General features: G+C 40.4%; 2 protein-coding genes and 1 non-coding gene across 4 annotated transcripts in view; 1 reads left to right on the forward strand and 2 right to left on the reverse strand.

Moving 5' to 3' along the window:
- Positions 1-12181, forward strand: part of GTF2F2 (general transcription factor IIF subunit 2) — a 96613-nt gene extending 84432 nt beyond the window's left edge. For both annotated transcript variants that reach the window (XM_042458377.1, XM_042458376.1), the window contains one exon: positions 11370-12181. In XM_042458377.1, coding sequence (XP_042314311.1) covers positions 11370-11489 — 120 coding nt within the window. In that variant the 3' untranslated portion in view covers positions 11490-12181. The remainder of the gene's footprint in view (positions 1-11369) is intronic.
- A 5028-nt stretch (positions 12182-17209) lies between these two features.
- TPT1 (tumor protein, translationally-controlled 1) lies at positions 17210-22868 on the reverse strand. The gene is made up of 5 exons (XM_042459634.1): positions 22756-22868; positions 20474-20666; positions 20127-20232; positions 19307-19423; positions 17210-17441 (listed from the first exon to the last, which is right to left on the reverse strand). Exons 2-5 carry the CDS (start codon positions 20662-20664, stop codon positions 17439-17441), a joined length of 417 nt encoding a protein of 138 aa, XP_042315568.1. The 5' UTR covers positions 20665-20666; positions 22756-22868; the 3' UTR covers positions 17210-17438.
- LOC121927459 lies at positions 17511-17640 on the reverse strand. Its single transcript, XR_006103225.1, has one exon. It is a non-coding gene; the product is annotated as a small nucleolar RNA SNORA31 (small nucleolar RNA).
- Positions 22869-23091: the final 223 nt, after the last annotated feature.

Here is a 23091-nt window from a genome sequence, read left to right on the forward strand (position 1 = left end):
TGTTCTGGGTCCTAGTCTGGAGTAGCAGAAAACAAACTTGCTCCCTCCTCAATATGACATCCCATCAGATATTTAAACAGGGCTATCATATCACCTCTTAACCTTCTCTTCTCCAGGATAAACATCCCTAGCTCCCTAAGTCGTTCCTCATAGGGCATGGTTTCCAGACCCTTCCATTTTAGTCGCCCCAAAGTTTGACTACCAGTCCTGAAAACCATCCAGGGTGAGGGGGATTCCCAACAGACAATGGATCATTAAGTAAATGGACACCCTGTAGGCCTTGCCATTTAGCAACAGAATATACAGATAATGCTACTCTCTTCTTTTCTGCCACATGTATTCTTTTTGAGTACCCTTCCATTATACTATTCCAGTCATGGGAGTCATCCCACCAGCTCTCTGTTATCCCTGTAAAGTCATATTTACCTTCCTGCACTAGGACTTCAAGCACATCTTGTTTATTTCCCAAATTTATAGATACTTGCTGTTTTGTTTGGTTTCACCTATTAATTTACTACCAGTTTTTCTGTAGATTCCATTATCTCTAGCTTCTCTTCCAGAATTTGCATCCTTGTGAAAAAGCAGCTTGCCTTTTGCCTGATATTTAAGCTATCATCTCCAACACCCTCCCCAACCCAAGGGTTTAGTTTAAAGCTCTCTTGATCAGACTTGTCATGCTGCTACCGAAGACATTCTTCCTAGTCTTCGATCGGTGTTCTTCATGAATTTTGGCAAGTTGTCAATGACATCCTGTATACATTCACCAGGGAGAAAAGCACACTTCCTTCTTATCCCTCTCTACCTTTGAGCAATGAGCCCCCAACCACCAGCACTTTTCTCCTTGTTGCAACTGGCAGCTACCTTGGCACCTTCTCTTGGCATGGCATCCCATGTTACTTGTTTCCTGTTTGAATGTCTTCACTGCTGCTACTCTCATGAAGATGTAGGAAGTGAGTGCTTAGTTGAAGAGGTTTTGAATCCTTTCTGAATGGATTGCCCCTGACAGTGACTGCTCTACAGGATGTTTCCTCACTGTTACAGCCTCTTCAGTTTCTTCCTGTTGTTTCTGTAAGATCAATTGTCCCTCTGTTCTATCCAGGAAGCCCTCATGTTCTGTGATGCACTGAAGAGACCTAACACATAGCTGTAGTGCACTGACCTTTTCTTCCAAGAGAGCTACCAATTTGCACTTATTACATGTGTGATTGTTGAGGTTTTCTGGCAAGGAGACAAACATTGCACATATACTACACTGAACAGCTATTGATCCTTCTACCTCCACCTCTACTGTTTTTTCTCTTCTTTGTCCCTACATATCTTTTGTTGTTGTTGTTGGTTGCCTTCAAGTCAACTACAACCCATGGCAACCCTATGAATGAGAGACCTCCAAGTAACCTTATCCTCAACTGCACTGCTCAACGCCTGCAGATTCATGGCTGTGGTTTCTTTGATTGATCTGGAATGCGGTCTTCCTCTTTTCCTATTGCTATGCATGTTACCAAGCATTATAGTCTTTTCTCCTCATGACATGGTCAAAATATGACAACCTAAGTTTAGTCATCTTTGCTTCCAGCGAAAGTTCAGGTCTGATATGTTCTACGAGCCATCCATTGGTCTTTGTAGCAGTCCACAATATTCCCAGAACACCACATCTCAAATTAGTTGATTTTCTTCCTGTCAGGTTTTTTTTCCCCACTGCCCAGCTCTCACAACCATACATAGAAATGGGAAGTACAATAGCATGGACAATCCTAATTTTACCCAAAATGCTGGGGTCCTGGGAGGGCACACACAATTATATTCAATTGGGGAAATAATTTAGTTCAGTATGAATCAATGGGAGGGCTTCAGGTAACACTTTAAAAACTGACTGGTCCAAGGTCACCCAATGAGTTTCATGGCTCAGTAGAATATCACACCTGGATCTCCCATTTGACGGTTGAGCATGCCAACCATATTCTATACTGGTTCACATGTTATATATTGTTTATTACTGATTCAATCTCACACTTGCGCTATTTAAACAAGTGACACTTAAAATAGTTGTTTGTGTATCAGATGCTTATAACTCTAGCTGAGACTGAGCTATAATCAATGTTCTGTTAAAAACTTCAATTATCTTATCTCTTGTTGCTGTCTTTTACAAATGACACATTCTAAATTAACAAGGTCTTAACACTATGCGAAAGAAAATGATTCTTGTACTGTAATTTAATCTTGGTGAGGGCTGGTGATTGAGAGAGGAGGGGTAGGGAATTGTTCAGATCTTACTTCGGCCATGAGTTCAATATGTAGCCTTAGGCAAGTGGTTATTCCTCTATTTCTTTTCTCTGTATGCAACATGACCTTTCCTTAGAGAGTTGCCCATGTGATGCCCCTAAACATTATCAGGCCGAACTTGAAAGTTGCTGTTATCTCATGCCGTACACAGTTCACAATCATACTAATCTCCTTTGTAAGTTCTGAAAAGCAATTCAGAGCTTGCATGTTTATGAACTCTGCCACTCCCCAAAGTGTCACATTAAGTGCCACATCCCATTTAAAAATCTGTGCTGAGAATCTCTTATATCTTTCTCATAACCAAATGGCTTATAAAACCCATTTATAAAATGCATTTGTGGCAGAGGCTTTTGTGCTATAAAGGTAATCATGTTGTCATTATGACAGATTTGGGGACTTGTTGCTGTCTCCAAGAAAGAGACAGGGAAGAATTTAAGCAGAACAATTTACCAACTTTCCTTTTAAAAGCAGAATTCTGAAAGTACATTTCAGGAGACTGAAGTAAATAAGGTCTGACTTCCTTAATTCAAGGCAGCATTTACAAAGATGTGGAGAATTGCTGCTTTACTGACAAATCCCAAGAATGTTAGCTATGGAATTTCAGCTTCTTTACTGGCCAAGTTTTCAGTGTACATTCTTCCTCAGTGAGGTTCTCAAGATAATGTTCCTCATAGTTTAAGTTGAGTGAGAATTACTACCACTATGCAGGGAAGCTGAAAGCCTTCTTCTGTCAATGTGTTTCTCTGGAAGGTTATGGGAGATTGCATTTGCATGCCCCACAATACTGACATTGATGCCAAAGTTTAGATCCCCAAAATGTATCTGTAAAGTGGCTGGCACAGTCAATATAATGGGCTGAGGCCAAGAAAGCTGCAATGCAGGCTGCCAGGTCTGTCTTTTGTTGTTCTTACATATGTTCGTTCATGTTCAGTCAGAGTTTGTATGTGTTCGTATGTGTGCTGGGGGGTGTATGTGTTTGTTTAAACTTTCTTGCCTCCCCATATAGAATCTCATCAGACATTTTAATACACAGTGTATCTGAACCAGAGAAAAAATACCAGAGTGAGGAGTTAAGAAAAAGTTTGTATTTTCTCAGTAGTTTGTCTTATTTTAATAAAAATTACCAGCACTTCAGCCAAGATCAGGCTTTTGAGTGATTTGATTCCTGAGGATGTTTTCCCTGCTGTAATTAATTAATTTTTTAATTTGTTTTATTTATATACCGCTATTCCAAAGATCATAGCAGTGAACAGCAAGTAAGCTAATTAGCAAGTAAGCTAATTTGCCCCCAACAGTCTGGGTACTCATTTTAGCAACCTTGGAAGGATGCAAGCCTGAGATGGTTCCGCTGTTGTTGTGTGCTTTCAAATCGTTTCTGGATTATGGCTACCCTAAGGCAAGCCTATCATGATATTTTCTTGGCAAGATTTGTTGAGAGGAGGTTTGCCATTGTCTTCTCCTGAGGCTGAGAGCATGTGACATGTAGATGGTTTCACTGTTGGCATAAGCACAGTATAAACTAGCCATGGAAAATGGAGCAAAGTAGTTGGCTGGATTAAGAAGGAGTTGGCTTCCTTTGTGATAATCAAGCTTTGTTGTAGCCAAATTCATCCTGGGCCAGTTAGATTGCTTTTCTCCTAACAACATGTTTTTGAACTTGTAATATGTTTAAAACAGTGAAATATGGTAAAATTAACATGCTAGGAAATGTTTTTCGCCCTGCCAGTTTCCTGAGTATTTCCAGTGTTCTGTTTATCAAAATAAATTTCTAAGCACTTGCTTTTCCTAACTCAGCTACATAAAGTGTGCTCTTTACCTGTGTCAGCTTGTTATTTTTCACTTGTATTCTTTTTCTTCTCTGAGAAGTACTTAACTGATATGTGTGCTTTAGTACTTGACTGTCTGTTCATTACTAGATGTCAAAAGTAATTAGCTTGAAAAGTTGGCAGCTTGACAGAGAGTATCTTAATTTCATTTAGGCTTTGTTAATGGTCCTCGTGGGCAATTCTGTATTAGTAGTGTTTGTTCCTGACAGCTCAGCTGTGAAACTTCCATTGGAGAAAGTTGAGCAACATAATGAATATCAAATAAAGTATATTTATAGTTTTTTTTGTGGGTTTCTCAGGCTGTGTGGCCATGTTCTAGCAGAGTTTCTTCCTGACATTTCGCCAGCATCTGTGGCTGGCATTTCTCTGAAGATGCCAGCCACAGATGCTGGTGAAATGTCAGGAAGAAACTCTGCTAAAACATGGCCACATAGCCTGAAAAATCCACAAAAAACTATGGATGCCGGCCATGAAAGCTTTCGACTTCACAAAGTATATTTATATTGTAGTATTTGGGACTGAAGTGCTAGGCTTAAAGAGGTTTCAGCCCTGCTATCTTTGGTGGAATTTACCAACAAATAAGTACACATGTGATTATTTTGGTCTCAGTATATTTATATTTCTACTGCTTCCTCAGTATTTCCAAATGAACTAACAGTTGTTTTTGTCAAATTGTGCTAGAATTAGTTTTACCCAATTTGAGTATTTTTATTGCCTGAAATAGTTTCTCACATATTTTCAACAGTTTTGATTATTTTGGGTCAGCTCAAGTTTAATGGGAAGGGTTGATTTTTAGGGCTACTAACTTCTATTTTTATAGTCAGTATAACAGTTAATTGTGGATGTGGTGGCTTAGTGGTTAAGATGCCAGTTCTGACAAATGGGAGATTGGAAGGTTGGCAGTTCGAGGCCTGAGTGCTGCATGATGGGGTGAGCTCCTGTCACTAGTCCCAGCTCCTGCCAGCCTAGCAGTTCGAAAGCATGCAAATGCAAGTAGATAAATAGGTACCACTTTGGTGGAAAGGTAATAGAGTTTGGTGCAGTCATGCTGGCCACATGACCACCAGAGCAGTCTTCGGGCAATGCTGGCTTAGTAATGAAGATGAGCACCGACCCCTACAGTCAGTTATGACTAGACATTCATGTCATGGGACTACCTTTACCTTTTACTTAATAACAGCTAATTAAAGCTTACAACAACACCAAGAGTGCTACAAACAGTATCCATGTCTATGTAATGTATTCAGAGGTTGAAGCCAACCTCTTCACTTGGCCTTCTTTCCCACAACACCAGTGATGTTTTTCTGCTTTTACTCACAGTCCCTAGGGCTGTAAGGACCTGGATAGCAGGAGAGGCCCGTAGCCCCTATCAGCAAGAGATTGTGCTGTGCTATCATGGTGCATACTGTGAATACACAAATCTTCCATTAGTATCCCTTGACCCCAAGGATGACCTGTAGGAATCTACAGGGAACGATTTAGCCAGATTGAAAAACTACCACTTCACACACAAACCCCAAGTTACTTCTAAAAGGTGGCAGAGGAGGAAAAACATTGGTTTCTATAGTGTATCTAAGGAGTGTTCAGAAAACGTACAGATCAGTCAGTTTCATTTCTGGCCTAGATAAGTGCTGGTAAAGCAGTTAATGCTAATCGTCAAAAGACCAGTGTGGCTAAGGGAGAAAGAATTAGCCTGGCTTGAGCAGTGGGAGGTTTTGGCCGCCTTGTTAACTTACTAGAGCTCATTAAGGAAGTTGCCAAGTGATAAATGTGGGTTGACAGATTTTGGCTGCTTTGGTGCCTGTTATTTTCATTGGCTCTCTTTCCACAAAGAATCCCACTGCACTGCGTTTCTGTGGCCTTCGGTGCTGTCCTCCCAACTCTTTTCAGATCTGATTGGTTCTGATGTTTTCTGCTTGGAACGTCAGCCTGTCCCACTGAGTTCTTTTCAGATTTTTAAGAGTGCTGTACCTTTCAAAAAATTTTGGAAGATGTGTCTTCCTTCTGAGTTTAACACCTTCCTGTTCAGAAAGGAAAGGCAGTTTAATTGCCCAGTAATTAATCAGACCCTATTTCCCAACTGGGAGAGTAGCTTTAATTATTGGTTTCTTCTATTCTTTTTTTCTTGTTGTAAATAAATAACGCTGTTTGTGTATAAAGGGGGGAAACTGAACAAAATCCAGTAATTTAAAGCATGCAGACCCCAGACGGAAAGTGGGTCCTGATTAATTAGGAGGCAGATCATTGGTAAAGCCCAGCTGTGCTAAACAGGTTTAAATTAGAAGCCAGAGAATCTATCCCTTTCAGAATCGGAGGGCCTTAATTAAACCTGCCAGAGGCATTTTGTAAACAGGATTTTTGTGCACATGAAGGATCTAGGCCATGCAGAGGAACTGCTGAATAAAATAATGCTACATTAAGTGTGGCGTGGGACCAACCATTTAATTTCACTTCCAGCCAATTGTGGAAAAGCAGTGCCTCAGCAAGAGAAACAAGCCCTTTATATAGTTGGACTTTGGAACATTTGGGGGGTGGGGGGACACCTTTCTAAAGGCATGTAAAGAAATACTAGCAGTTGTGTGATAAAAAGCCACTCGTGAATTGATAAATAGACCAGGAGGACAAACAGTTACACAGTTAAAGCTCCAGCTTTCCTTTGGAAGTATACAAACAGGAAAGTCTCTCAATTTTATTAGCCTGACAAATTCATTTGTTTAAGGGTGTGTGTGTGTGTGTGTGTGTGTGTACACTGCTGTCCCTGATTTCTCCTGAGTCTGCTTCACAGGAATTGAAGTCAGACATAGAAGGTGGATGGATTTCAGATGGGCTAAGGATTCTCATTGACATTCTCTTATGCTGGTCCTAAAAGGTTCAGATATCTGAACCTCAGTTTGTTCTAACATTTCCACAGGGTTCAGCTTGTTCCTGCCAAAAAAGACCACAATTAAATAGTCAGACTTGGACAGGGCCAAGTCTTAGTGTGCCAGCCAATTTCCCCTTTCAAGCTACAGCATCCTGGAAGTGGTTCACTAAAAGTCCTTTACAGCTTTGTGGACTCATACAGTGAACTGCTGCCATCTGGCGGGTCGATGCAGTATGAAGGTCCTTTGGAGCAGTGGTGATGGTGATGATGATGACGACACATTGTGTAAAATGAATCGTGCATATTTTAGTTGGTTTGAACATGCCCTGAAAACATACTATAGAAGCTGAAAACCTTCCAGAACATACATTGGAATGGCTTTCCCTGTGAGATTTGTTAAAATCTTATACCTATTTTCACCTAAAGAAGGGGCCAGAAAAGGAGTCAGACATGAAATGTTAATGTTAAGTTGTGTTAAAAAAATAAAGATAAGGGACCTATTGTTGCAGATCTCCAAATGCTCCTTTTTCACTTCTTTCTCCTTTCCCATCCCACCCACTGACTGTTATAGGAGCAAAAAAGACACTGTCTAAAGATAATCTAGATGGCTTCTTAGTAAGGTCATCCAGTTCTGTTAAAATCAGCCCTCTGTATCCACAGATTCAAGTATCCACAGCTTGGAAATATAATTTCCAAAGAACAAACCTTGATTTGGGATTTTATATAAAGGTCACCATTTTACCATCCCTTTGTAATTAATGGGACTTGAGCATCCACAGATCCCAAGGCAACCAAAACCATCTCCATCCCATAACCAGGGCTGAAGCCAGACTAAAATCAGTTTAGATTTGAGGCACTTGGTTCATAGGGCACTACTAAAGCCAGAAAGTTGGCAGTTGTTTGTTTGTTTTTTTAAATTAAGAGGCCTTTTTCCTGCATTAAGACCACTGAAAGGACAAAAGAGCCTGTCTAGAAATTTCAGCATTACAATAATGAAACAGATGCCTTGGGACAAAGGTGGTGCCACATAGAATATTGTTGTTGCTGTTGTTGTGTGCCTTCAAGTCATTTCTGACTTATGGTGACCCTAAGCACGGTCACCATAAGTGGTCACATTTCTCGGCAAGACTTGTTCAGAAGAGGTTTGCCATTGCCTTCCCCTGAGGCTGAGAGATTGTGACTTCCAAGGTGCCCAGTGGGTTTTATGGCCAAGCTGAGAATCGAACCCTGGTCTCCAATCCAACACTCAAACCACTGTGCTACACTGGCGCTCACAAAGAACTGCCAGGGCTAGGGCCTTTTAGATGTAAAGTGGCAGAGGGTTTCCTTGTGCTCCTGAACCTTGATTGGCCTAATTAATAAACAGAGACTTGACCTGCAGATTGATTTTGTCCAAGAAGAACAGAGATAAGCATTAATACGTTTTCTCTTATTTAAGTAGGACAATTAAAAGGCAAGGATGGATGGCCATCAGAATTTAACTTTGGGTTGTAGAGCCATACATGTAGAAAGAGTGGTGTAACACACTTGAGCTAAATACATCTGCTAGTTCCCTCTTGAGTAGACCCACAGAATCAGTGGAACATTCATGTTGATTTACCAAGTCCCCATTGATTTATTTTACTTAAGTTGGAGCTAACAATTGGAATAAGCCTCTCGGTTTCTGTTTTTAGACAGTGCTTGTGCTGTTAGAGAAGATCTTTTAGAAAATTATTGGAGCACAATATATCAGCATTCAACTGAGCATTGGTTTTGTGTTTATGGAGTATTTGAGGGAGTGATGGAGTGGCACTTTAGTTGGTTCTGTCAGAGGCAACCTCCTGCGTATTTTTGCATTGTGTTTTCTTTTGCTTGGACATCCAAATGGCAACAACAGTAAAAATAGCAGCTAAGCATTTGAAAGCTCCATTGAACAATTCTCTATATAAAATGACGATAGTATTTTTAATATTCCTAACTACATAATATTGCTAGGTAGAGCACAAGACTACACACTACAAGGTTGCTTTACGTCACTCTGACTTAATCTTCTCCACTCCTGACCTGCAGTATGAATAATAGAGTTAGGTTTCTATCATGGTATCATGAAACCAGCCTGCACTATGAGGTTGGTAGCTCCTTTCTCTCCTCATTCTATACTACAGCTTTATACAGACTCCAGGTAAGTGTATATGGTTTGAGGAGGCTCATGAGCCACCAAACCTCACTAAAGCAAAGATCTATCATTTGTTCATCTGCTCCTGATGTAAGTGGCCTTGATTGGGCAGCACAGCTTTATCAGTTGACCCTTACAGCACACTACAATGTGAACTACAGTATGCTTGTGGTCCATAGCAGCTAAGATTCTTTGCTTTTCTATCCGGATGTATGAACTAGATCTGTGTACCAGCAATATGTGCTATGAATCATGTGTGTGATTTAAAAAAACAACAACTCCAAAACAATTAATGCCTCACAAATATATGCTATCTTATTAGGAAATTTAAATGGTAAAATCAGTGTCTGAATCACAGAATGTTAGAGCTGGAAGAGACCCTGAAGTAATCAAATAAAATTTAAATGGAAAAAGGAAGAGTCACTGAAGGTAAACAATTGCTGTTGTGTTTTGTTAATTGGTCTGGGGGGGGGGATCTACTGATTTTCATAAACTAAGGAAGAACACCTGCCCCCACCCAAAACTCAAAGTTCCCAGTCTAAGTAAGAGCTCTGCTCTCTCATCTGCTTCCCAGGTCCAGTCCTGGATTAGGCTGAGCTGCTGCACTTGAGACTTTCTTCATGGGGCCTAGAAGGTCGAGTCCAAGGATTCCCAAGTAATCTGATTTGGCAGACCAGCAGGCCTTTCCCCTCTCTGTGTGCCACTACCATGTTTGTGGTATATTAGCAGAGTTTCCTGGAAACTGCCCAGTTGTCCATGGACTACCACTGTGAGTAGCACCTGCCCTAATAAGCTCTGATGCACTGATTGATACCAACACTAGTTTCATTTAAGCACCAACTGTTCACCCAAGCCTTTGGACCTCATTGATTCATCTGAAGTGCTAATCCACATGGGTTTACACTGGTTTAATCTGTTGTTTTTTTAGTTTATTTAAATTATTTTTATCGTTTTAAACTGTTTTGACTTTTCAGTATTAACTTGTATACTGCTATATTTCAATATAGGGTGGGATAGAAATATTTTAATAACTGAAATAAAGAATACTACCCACCTACAGAGGCTGAACGATTGCAGTGGAACATATTCTGCTGTGTCTTACTGTAGTGTCCTCACCCCACCCTGCCTTCCTTCCTCCAGCTGCAAAACTTTATATTTGCTAAAGTCCTTTCCCATCATTTGTATTCACAGGTATTTAAGTGAGCCTAGTTCTTATCCTTCTTTAAGCATGCATGAATCCTGTTTCTTTCAGTAGAAATACTACTTCATTTGGATTACATATAGTTCACATTGTATTATGCTGTAAGGGCCAATTGATAAAGCCACCAAATATATCTTCTGTTTTCTCTCCTTATACTGTTGTTATAAGTGCACCAAAAGGGATGCTAATGGTGTTTAAAGCATAGATATATACATGTGTGCCAGAGGCGTCAACAACAATGAAGGCTGATTTATTTTGACTCTGCAGTTTATACTTTTTGCTGTTCCTCCTTTGTTCATGGCAACAGGCATGTATTGGAAATCCTCTGACAAGTAAAATAAGATACTTAAGATGGTTGACACTACTTTGGATATCTAACATATATTTCTAAATGTGGCAGTTTTGAGCTATCATAATATTAGAAATGTCAATGTCAATTCTGAGATGGTAGAATAATAATTCCCCTCTGTCTGAGCCTCATCAGTTTGTCTTCTGTGTTGGAACAGAAAGGTGTGGTTTCAAGAGTGCAGCCTGTTACAGATTGCCAAAAAATAAAGTTGCTTTGGGTCTCTTTGGAGGTATGCTGTTTAAATGATGCATGCATCCTAAGAATCCAGAAGCTGCACCAAAGTTGCACTCCAGTGCTTAGGAATGGAGTGTGGCTTTGGCGTGACCTCCGGACTCTTAGGACCCATGCATCATTTAAATAGCATACCTCCAAAGAGACCCGAAGCAGCTTTATTTTGGCAGTCTGTAACAGGCCGTTACGTTTTGTATTTTAGAATTAAGACCTTTTTGTTGCTGCTTGCACTTCGACTCAGGGAAATTCCTTTTCATTTGGCTTTTCTAGTTGGATATGTGTGTTTGTCACTATTCATGCTCACCATAGCAGCCATTTTGTGAGAGTATCCACGTTGCCTTAAAATTCTGATTGTGTCCACTAGCTTTGAAAGTCTGAGAACTCTTAGATGAGATTATTTTGGTACCATTTTTATTACAAATTTAATGCATATTGTGGATTAATATTTATTTTTTCCTTTTTAGAGCTACTTGAAAGAAATTTTAAGAGAAATAGGCATCTACAATGTCAAGGGGACACACAAAAACACCTGGGAACTTAAACCAGAATATCGGCATTATCAAGGTGAAGATAAGAGTGATTAATATAATTGATAACTACGCCAGCAAGGAAGTTGTGGGCACAGAAAGAGCGGCCACACATTTTACTCTTTAAAACAGTAAATCAGTTGTAAAACACCGCTCCCCCCCCCTTTTGTTTTCTCAAAGATTTTGCAGGGAACATTCTGTAAGTTTGTGTGATGGTTTGACAAATTATTTTGTAGTTTAACTTGCATTATGTTTCTTTAATGTTTAGACTTTGGTTAGGGGTTGTTTTTGTTTTTTGGGGGGGGCATTTGGTTAAAAATTAGGTTAGCAAAGAGACTAGACACATTATTTATTGCTACATTGGTGCTATTGGTAACATCCCAAGTGGTCCTGAGTCTTGAAGTGAAGCTGAACTCCAAGGTCGTATCATGGGATGATGTACAATTTTTAGGACCATGGACCAAGAACCACCAGATCTAGGCAGCACTTTGAGTATGTTCCATAATTATCCATAGAGCAATGAAAAGAATTGAAGGTTTGCTTTTGAAACACACTGACAAGAAAGAAAATTATCAGAATTTGAAGAAAACCTTTAAGTGACAACATAAGTATGATTTTTGTATTAAAGATGTTTTGTTTCTGTATGAGTAAAATACCTTTTTAAATTGTAAAAACAAATGTTTCTGTATTACTTGAGTAAAAGGAACAATTTCTGAAAACTTTAAAAAATACAAATACCTTTTTAAAAATCCCAATGTGGCATTAATTGTGTGTGCGACCATTTGCTGATGTCCGAGATTCACTTGCAACTCATTAGCTGCAGGAGTGAAATTCTACAGTTCATCGGTGAAGAGGGTAGACTTCAACAAAACCCTGAGGATAGGCTAGGATACAAGCACTCTGCAACCAAAACCTACCATGGTCTTCGGAGGATAATAAAATTTTATAATAAAATCCTAGGAAATGTTGGCCCATGGCATATGGGAAATAAACTGAACCTATAGCAGATTTTGGGGTTTATGATGTGGTACATTGTCCCATTGTGTTAGATAACTTGCTTGATGGGCTGTCATCAAAAGGCAAGTGTGGGGAGTCTGTACTGCTTTATGACTTTTCAGCATACTGTTCTTGGTTTGACAGCTGCCTGAGATTTACAGTGGTACCCCGGGATACGAATGCGCCGGGTTACGAATTTTTCGGGATACGAAAAAATCCCATAGGGATTTATTGCTTTGGCTTACGAAGGTTTCTTCGGGTTACGAAAAAACCGCGGCGCTATTTTCCGCCACCGGAGGGCAGCAGAGAGCTATTTTTCCATTAGCGCCTATGGGAATTCGGCTTACGAAGGTATTTCGGGTTACGAAATTAACCGCGGAACGAATTAATTTCGTAACCCGGGGTACCACTGTAATTTGGTGTTGACTGGCTCAGTGATCAGCTGGCATTGCCTCTTGCACAAGGAAGCTCACACCTTTTCATTTTGTTCACTAGGTCAATTTGACATTACAAACTGGGAACAAAGACTAAGAGCCAGTTATATTCCATTTAAGACATTTCATGGTAATGAATGTCCTGGGGTTGTGTAATTCCTCACTTGACAGACTGTTAAGTGCTGCCGACTCTTTCATAGTCAACTTCTCTCCCAGAAGTTGTAGTTCAGATGAGTTGGTTTAGAAGATTTAACCCTCTTGAGGCTGAGCAACCACTCCCTTTATGCAACATCCCTTTCCAACAGGAAGTGACACACTCCCATGCAAGCACTTCCCTATTTGTGTTGTCATTTCTCTTTTCATGGGCTATGCAAGGGCTGCTCTGCTTCACCAACTCAACCTAGTCTAGTGCATTCAGCCACTGCATGTAGCACCTCAGCAGCTTTACCTGCCTGCCAGCCTCTGCATGTCAACCGTGGGCTTGCTCCCTGTGCTTTCCATTGTAACCATTCCCATGACGTTTGCCTTCAGTCATTATTTGCTAGTGTCTGCATATCAAGCTCCTCTTAAAAGCATGGGGCTACAATGTCTGGAAATTGTATTTGGGGGACAATAAAAGTTTGGTCTGCTGTTGATTTCATTGTATTTGCAGTGAGCTTTCTACTAGAGGCCCTAGTAGAAAGGCAGTGTATTTTAAATGAAATTTTAAATTGTAGTACATATATTTGTGAGAATTCTATTGGACACAGTTCATTAATTTAAATTTCTTTCCTTCTGCCAAAAAAAATATTCAAGGCAGCTTGAGGGTTTGTTTGTTTGTTTTGTTTTGTTTACAAAAAAAATCCTGTTTAAATGTAGTGGAACAGTAAAACAAAACAAAAGCATTTATGTATTGCTTCATATCGCCTAAGCAGTGTCTAAGCGGTTTACAACTGTAAGCTAATTTACTGTTCAATATGAATCATACTGGCCTAACATCTCCTGCAAGAGCCGGTATGGTGTAGTGATTTTGAGCATTGGGGACTATGACTCTGGAAACCAGGGTTTCATTACCTGCTCAGTAGTGGAAACCCACTGGGTGACTTTGCCCAAGTCACACAAACTCAGCCCCAGACCACCATGACAGGTTCACCTTAGGGTCCACAGAAGTCAAATGATTTAAAGTCACAGAACAAAAAAGCATTTCTTGCACACTCAAATTCACCAGAATCTAGTTGATGAAGGTTGTTACTGTGTGCCTTCAAGTCATTTCTGACCTATTGTGGAGTTTTCTTGGCAAGATGTTTTAACTAGGTGGTTTGCCACTGCCATCCCCTGAGGCTGAGCATGTGTGATTTGCTCAAAGAAATCCAGTGGGTTTCATGGCTGAGCTGGGAACTGATCCCTGGCCTACAGTTATAGTCCAACACTCAAACCCCACACTGGAATCCCTGCACATCAAATACTCTGCTATAAGTTCCTTTGCCTGTTCCCATTTACATTACAGCAGCCTGTCCTGAACATCCTTTTCAGTTAGTATAGCAAATCCACTGTGGGGCCTAATAGTATAGTACGGTCAACAGAAATGCATGAAAACTTAATACTGTGCCTGAAGTAATGACACAGCAGTTGTTTGTTTTGCGGGGTTTGGTAAAGCAGGCTATGGCTATCATCTTCCTCCTGCAAGGTGTGGATTATTTTCACCCAAAATTATGTGGTCTAGTTTAGTACTAATAGGACAGTTATCAGACTCTTGTCAGGTCCTACCCAGTGCCCAACAGCTTTAGGCGAACCAGAGTCCCCTCTTATGCCATTCTTACCTTTCACACCAGAGTTCAAAGAACCTTGAATTACAGATGTAATTTGGTCTTCTGTAATCAGAACTATGTGTGCTCCAGAGCATCTATGAACATACAGAACATGGTATTTATACATGTGAATATAGCTCTCTAAAAACCCTCCGCTAGCATTTCAAGCCAGTGGAAAAAGAACAACTCTGGATGGCCTACAGCTATTTTTGTTTATCACTGTCTAGGGCTTGTGGAATATGCAATCCCAGTAACATCAACAAATACTTTTTCTTCACCTCACTAACCCCAATAATGTGAAGAACTAAACTTTCTTCACCCCACTTTATATGCCTTTTAATGTAGTCAGCAAAGTGCAATCATAGAACACAGGCAACACAAGATGAATCTTTTGTACCCATGTAAGCACCTAGGTCCTTTGCTGTAAAAGGAACTAAGACTGAAGGTTTCATACATTGCAGAGGAGAGTTTGGTGGTGAGAATGTATGCCTGCAGACAGGAGCAATGAGATATTTGGAGGTCTGCTTCTAGTAATGAATTTAGCAGGAGAATGTCAGTGGATATGAAAATAAGCATTTTCTAGTTGTATAATAAAGGATGACACCTACCTGCTATGACTGAAGAACACAAATTTTCTTAAGTGATGGAAGGTTTGTTCTCTCTACCTGAAGAACCGTAAGAGCAGTAAAAGGATGCAACTGCTGGATTCTGGGACAGGTCAGTTTCTAGGTATGCATGTTTCCAAAGGCACCAGTTTCCTCAATTCTTTCCCTTAAGTCTACCTGCCTAAACCATTATTTCAATTGTTTCTGCAGGTGCATCTCAACATTTTGAGTTTTTAAAAAGATCCTTCCAAAGTTTGAAGTTTAACCAGCCCTGTTTTAACTGAACACTAGACTCAGAATCCAAATTTACTTGAGCAGAAGATCTCTCTCTCACACACACACACAGTCTATGTTGGGGATTAAAGAAGCCTGGGATATTTCAAGGTAGAGTCCATACAATTTGGTGAGAACTGACAACTTCAAGGGTGATGAAACTGTATGGATGAGTCAAAGCATGCATGCAAGACTATGGGTAACTCACAAGAACACACAGTGTAAATAATTTTTGTAACAGTGTCGATACACAACACAGCAAACAGTTAATTAGCTATTTGGCTACTCCACATGCTTGTTTCCCAGTATCTTCAACAAGGATGCAAATACCTGCTCAGGCAGGAATGGAATAAAAACAGGCCTTACACACTGGCCAGTTGGACTAGGCTCATACTCTAATCCAGGTGAGTTTCCTAGCTCATTCCCATTCATGACATGGCAAGAATCAGCAAGAAAGTCTCATTTGGTCACATGCAGCTCTTCCTTAAAGCAATCCAATTAATGCATTCTTCTGGCACCACAAAATTGCAGCACACTTGTAATTTAATCTAAGGACTGTTACAGACTGCCAAAATAAAGCTGCTTGGGGTCTCTTTGGAGGTATGCTGTTTAAATGATGCACGTATCCTAAGAATCCAGAAGCTGCACCAAAGCTGCACTCCAGTGCTTAGGAATGGAGGAATGGCTTTGGCGCGACCTCCAGACCCATGCATCATTTAAACAGCATACCTCCAGAGACCCGAAGCAGCTTTATTTTGGCAGTCTGTAACAGGCCTAAGTGTGTAATTTGCCATTCATTAAAAAAAAAGCCCTGTTTTCTATGTTTGAAACTGTTTAATTTTGGAAGGCAACACTGCTTTCATCTTATTCTAGGGAGAATACAGGACAGGGAGGTATAACATGGAATGACTTTCAGAAAGCAAGGTGCTTTCTATTTTGAAACTTCAAAGATGCTCTCCATTTTGAAACTTTAAGCAGTTTACATACTCTCAACCTGCCATACAGATGCCTACTTTTGCAAAATTTTCATTGGACAACTGGATATACACACTGGCTATTACAGGTCATTCTATTGACCAGTGCTCAAAGGTTTTCAGTTAAGACTATGAATGATTTGATCTTAGATTGACACACCACACAGCAAATTAGCATCCTGTGATTAATCCAGTATTACTTATGTATTTTAAGTTACAGTTACTTCAAACTACAGCATATAAGCAATGCCTCATGTGTAGACTTCTTGCCTAATATGCTCATCTCTGCCATCAAGGATTCTCTTTCCATGCTCTCTGCCTTAAGTCATTATTTGTCATGATAAACTGAAGCAATCCTCCTCTCTTTAACTGGTTAAGAACTCAAATCAGTACATAGATCAGCACCATATCCAGGCTTCCAAATTTGTCCTCCAGCTAGTTATTGTGGTTTGTTGAATGGCAAGAAGCCAGATCCAGTTCAGAATGAAAGCCTTCTTTTGTATCTGTCATTTTCAGATGCCTAAGAAGCAGTTCGGGTTGTGGCTGGTTGTCTTCCAAGTTCCAGGGGCCCAAGTATCTGAAGACAGTCTCACACATGCACAAGGGCCAGGCTATGCTACGGATGTCAAAATCCAACTGCACAAGAACTACATGAAGCCTGCTGAAGAACCCTGCTCGACACATTAAACCAAGAGGCATTACCTATGCTGGATTTAAATGAGTGTTGTTGTTTTTATTTTTAGACAGCCTACATGACAAGTTTTTAAAAACCAATGCCTCCACTCCAATTATTTCAGGGTCAAAATAAATCAAATTAAGTAAGCTCAAGACGGCATCAGTCCAGTTTTCAGACAGTGCTGAGTCATGATGTTTTGTTGATGAACAAAGAGCAGCAGCCAATAATGATGATGGATGATCCAGAAGCGCTGATCTCTTGTTACTGTTAAGAAATTAATGACAGTTAGCCCGTGCTCATACCAGTTTTTTAGACTAACATTGCTAGTTTTTAAATTGTTCTCCCATATTCAATCTGAGTTGCCATGTTGTCAGGCAGACAGAAAGCGCAAGGAAGTTGTTATTGCATCTTATTGCAAACCAGAAAGCACAAAGCAATGCTCCTGGCCTATCAGCAGATGCTCAACATTCAGGGCACTATCACTCTAAACAAACAAATCCCATCTGGCTGCAGAAGCTAAGCAGGTAAACTCTACCTAGAGATCCTTGATATTCCAAGTACTCATATTTGAGAGTACCAAGGATCTCCAAATAGAGTAGGAAAGAATCCTTCCTAAAACCCTGGAGCATAAGGAACTCTAGGCTAGATGGACCAAAGTCTGGCTCAGTTTTCTCTCTGACAGCTGCCCATTCTTGGTTATAGCTTTCCCTGAGGCTGTAAAAGACATGGTCTTGATAAGCCCCTTTCAGTCATGGAAACGCAAATAAATACAGTCGTCAGTGCATTGTAAGCTATGTACATAAAATGTTAAATCTCTCATATGTACCATATGTGTGCACATACTCATTAAAGTTGGCATTTTCTCCCTATTCCCAGATGAGACAGAATGGCTTTTCTCTTTTAAGCAAGTAAGTGGTCAAAGGATGATGCTTTAAACTCCCCTACTGACCTGACAAGCAAGCTTAAAAGCAAAGAATTTTTAAGCACCTTCTTCCTCCATGATTTCCATTATCCAAAGGGCAGAATATGCATGTGCTGAAAACCTGCTTGGGACAAGCCTATACATAATACTGTTGACTAATGAACAAAGAGACCACTAATGACCCATTGCCTATAAAACCATCCTCTTTAACAGAAAAAAAAATGTAACAGTATTTCTAATAAAAATTATCAATGGAATCTGAAAAGTTAACAGGTTTTTTAAGTGGTGGTGACACCAATACTTCCGAAATAGACTATTACAGATAACTAGTCTGTAAAGAACAGGAAACAAGCAGCAAGAATCACAGGAATAACTTGGAGGGAAGTAAAGGTGGGCAGGTTTCCCCTCAAGTATATATATTTGAAGCAGTCCTATATAATTTGTTCATAATTAAACTGGCGGGAAGAGCAAATGGTGATGGAAACCAAGGAGGTAAGTGGTACTAAAGCATTTGGGACACAGAGAGCCCAAACTATCCACAAACAACTCTAAAAAGAATTTCTCCATTTAGGCAAATGGGCAACAGTATAATGAAGCTCAAAACATTTTTATATCTGTTTTTATAATTGACTGAGTAATTGATATATTGTAGGAACCTGTGCGTTTATAAAAATGTAGTTATTGTAATGTTGATTTTATCTGTTGTGCTCCCGCCTCGATCCATGGGCAGAGGCGGGAAATATAAATAAAGATTTTATTATTTATTATTACTGTACTAAGAAAAGTCATATAGCACTGAACTAGCTGACTGTCCAGGGAAAAAACTTGTTCTTTCAGTTGCAGTTGATAGATCGATGTGTTAACTCTGTGTGATAGGTGCAAAGCATACTGAATGTTGGGGATTAAAAGGGATTAACAGTTCTTCTACTATTGCCATCCTCTTATAGAAACTTTATGTCATCACCCTACCCAGGGATTTACATTCTGTTCACACCCACTCAGAAAGGTTATTTCAGCACTCTCTAGCTGGAGGAAAATTGCACTAAAGTGATCAAAAGGGTCAGAGCATCTCCACTACACTGAAAACATTGAAAAGATTAGATTTTAATGTTTTCCAAAAGATTATGAAAAAAGAGAATACCAATTTTAAAATCAGAGAGGAATGGTTTAGGGAAAAATGATAATTTCTCACACAACTTCTACTTACACATTTTTCCATGTCTAATCCATCCTTAAAGAAAATCATATATGGGGTTATACCATCCTCACGGAAATCCAGCAATGCCACCATGCCATCTGGGTTCATGTTCTCACCTACAAAAAACTGGAAGAAAAAAAAAAGGGGTTGATCCAAGTTATTTACAAGAAATTAGTTTACAACTTGCACTAGGTGTACTGGGTACCAGTATCTGAAATGGTAATCTTTGTTTTTGAAGACTCATTTTGTTTCTCTCTGATATTTAATATGAGTTTGTTGTTTTCCTCTTTTTTTCTTTCTGTAATAAATGAATTATCATTCAAATGAATTATCAATATTAATTTAAAGCCTCAATGGCATGAAACAAAAGAAGTCCAAATGATGAATTACACCAATACATTTCTGTAAAGGGTCTTCTAGGTATGCCCACTGTAGGAGCAGTAAGGGTGCTGTGCTAGTCAGACAGTACAATCTTAGTGGTGACACAGTCTCTGCAATTCCCCTTTGAGACCTACTGTAACATTTTAAAGCAAGCCTTAGCTTAAGTTAGCAAAAACCTTTCCAGAGTAATTCTGGACATCTGTGATGATGAAACAATCTTTAAACTGTATCTCTCATTTCTTATGCTTGAGGAAGCACAGGCCAAGAAAGAAGCTTAAAAATACCTGATATCTTAGACAGCAATGCACTTTTCCTTACCCAGGTTTTTGGAATTTCCCAGATTATCAAGCTTTATAGCAACAGTAAAAGACTGCCTTGCTGTACACAACCATCACGGCTTGCCACACGGATTTTGTACTTTGTTATGGGAGGGAAATCTGGAACTTGCCTGGTAATTTTTGAAGTTTGCAAGGATATGTTTGACTTGTTCAGCTGCCCCTGTCATGAATGGCTTTACTCTCTCTGGTTTTGTCTCCTCAAGTCTGGCTTTGATTCTAGGAAAGGAAAGCAGTTCTTAAAAAGCTGACAGCATATTCTAAACAACAGCCTTAATTTCAATTTACCCTCCAATCCCACTATGGACAATTATATATTCTCTTTCAGCCTCAGAAGATGGCAATGGCAAATTCCCCTCTGAAGGAACTTGCCAAGGACACCCCATGAAAGGGTTGCCATAAGTTGGAAACCCTACACAGTCCATGATGTTTTGAATTGAGGGAGGCCAGGATCTCTTACGCTTTCATGTAGTCTTTGATGTACTTCTTGTAAGACTCTTTAGTGAAACTTGTTTCCTGAAGATGATGGTTCATTACAATGTCAACGCCAGTGATAACTGTGGCCTCTGCCCCTTCACCTTCTGGACCTTCAGCAGATGCATTTCCACCAATTAAAGCATCATCTATTTCACCTTCCTTCCTGCTCACCATCTGGTTGATTGAAACAAAAAATTCTGATAAGACACAATTTTGCAGTTACAACATACAATTCAACAGCTGCCTACAAATTTAGCCAAAGCTGCAATTTCAGGCTTCTTGATGTTCAGCATTGCAGGGTTTTAACGAGCTTGAGTTCAGAGTAAAAATACTGACAGTTTGCAAAGTAGGAACTGGGGCACTGCTGACAGAAACTTGAGGCAGCTCAGAACGTCATTTAATTATCTGAAAAAACAGAGCCTAAATACTGTTGTTAACCCTGGGTAACACACTGAATCAATGAGATTTACCTACATGTTTACTCTCTATTCAAAAACGTTTGAACTGAACTGATCTACTCTAGTTGAGACTAGCCAATAAGATCTGAGCCAACGTTTCTAGAGATGTGGCATAAACCCTGAATTTAATAGTTCAAGCATTTTATCTCTCCTTTTCACACACATGAAAAATACCCTTTGGAGTAGCAGGCTAGACAGTAAAAATTAAGAAGACCTTTGTTTTTAATTATGTCTCAAGGTATATGGAAAGGAAACTATCACCATGAATGCTGGTTAGATGTTGTGTCTCAGCCTCCACAAATGTGTGATTTCTCTCTGATGACACATCCTTGCATAAGGATGCAGTCACCTTCCCACTGTGCAGATTAAGCCTTATCACCACGCCTTTCTAAAGCAGAAGCCCACATTCAATTTCAGCTCTTAAGATCATTAGATTATAGTGGGCCCTTGGTATTTGCTGGGGTTTTGTTCCAGGACCCCTTGTGGATACCAAAATCCCTGAATGCTCAATCCCCACTGAATACAATGGCAAAGGAAACTGGTGTCCCTTACATAAAATGGCAGAAGTAAGGTCTGCTTTTTGGAACTGATATACTCATGCCACTCCACTGCCAATCCTCCAAACATTATTCAGCCTCCCTTGCCAGGTCTTTGGAATGAATAAAACAAGAGGTTGTGGGGCAGAATCACAGCACACCTTACTTTCTGCCTGGTTTTGACAGCTGCTGTTATTTATTCGTTTATTTATCTAGTGCCATTCTTTTGTAGCCCTGGCGGCCCAATGGTTAAATGCCAGTACTGCAACCATTCATTCACAACCACAAGGTTCCCAAACAGTGGTCCCCAAACTATGCCCTTTAAGAGATTGTGGACTTCAGCTCCTTGATCCTCAGCCTTCCCAATAGCCTGGGATTCTGGGAGCTGAAGTACAACCCCCTTTGAGTGTAGAGTTTGGGGACCAATGCACTACACCATAGTGGCAATACTGGGAGACAAAGCATTTTAAAGCCCAGTGCCTCACAAAACTTTCCCCCTGTCTTCCCCACGTGCTTGGACTCAGCTCCCACAATCCAAGACGTATTAGCCAAGATGGCAGAGGCTTCTGGGAGCTGTAGTCCCCAAAACAAAACAAAACAAAAACCTAGCCATAGGAAAGCCAGATATCATGGAGCACACTTTGAAGGTTAACAAAGAGTTGACAGCATTAGTTGTTGTCTCAAAGTGCTACAAGATCTCGCTACAAATTCATTGGTCCCCCAACAATGCCCTTATAAGAGATTGTTGGACATACAACAGTCCCAGAAGCCTCAGCAAACTTGGCCAATTGTCCTTGAATTCTGGGGAGCTGAGTCCCAAAAAACCCCTGGGAAGCCAGAGTTTGTGAACCACCATAACCTGGTCCTTAAAATGGTTTGTCTCCCAGCATTGCCATCATGAGTGTATGCCATGGGTCCCCAACTCTGTTCTCTAAGGGGGTTTGGACTTCAGCTCCCAGAATCAAGGCTATTGGCCAACAATGGCTGTGGCTTCTAGGAGCTGAAGTCTAAAAAAAATAAATGTCTTAAAGGGCACAGAGATTTGGAGCACTGAATATTATAAAGCATTGCTCCAAAACTGCAAAAAGTTTGCATAGAAGTATTAATAACAGCCTGTGGTGTGTTTATGGAGGCGATTGCCAGTAGTTAAAAGGAATCGCCTCGCTCAGTCTCCCCTAAGGGCCACCTCCTCCCAAGGCCTTGGTTACACGTGATTGACTGCCTCTCCTTGGAGCCAACCCCAAGGGGCCTCCCCTCTCCAGAGGCTTACTTCCCCTCCACTTCCAGGCAGAGTCCAGTTGGCCACTATCTTTGATCTTGTAGATATCGGAGAACATCTCATCCTCTGCAGAAAGGAAGGAAGGGAGAAGGAATCATTTGAGTTTGGCAGAGACCAAAAGGGCCATGCTCAGAACTTCCCAACCAAAAGCATCCTCAACAGACTGCCATCCAGCCTCTGCTTAAGACCTCTCTAAGGCAGAGGGAGAAGAAACTGACCATTGAGGCACCACAAAGCCTAGCTCTTCCCTCTCCTCTGGAGCCACTCTTCCGTGGGTCTGGAGCGCACAGGAAGTTTAGGCCGCACCCAACCGGAAGTTTCCACTGAT

The sequence above is a fragment of the Sceloporus undulatus genome, chromosome 3, assembly GCF_019175285.1.
Source record: "Sceloporus undulatus isolate JIND9_A2432 ecotype Alabama chromosome 3, SceUnd_v1.1, whole genome shotgun sequence".
NCBI classification, from domain to species: Eukaryota; Metazoa; Chordata; class Lepidosauria; order Squamata; family Phrynosomatidae; genus Sceloporus; species Sceloporus undulatus.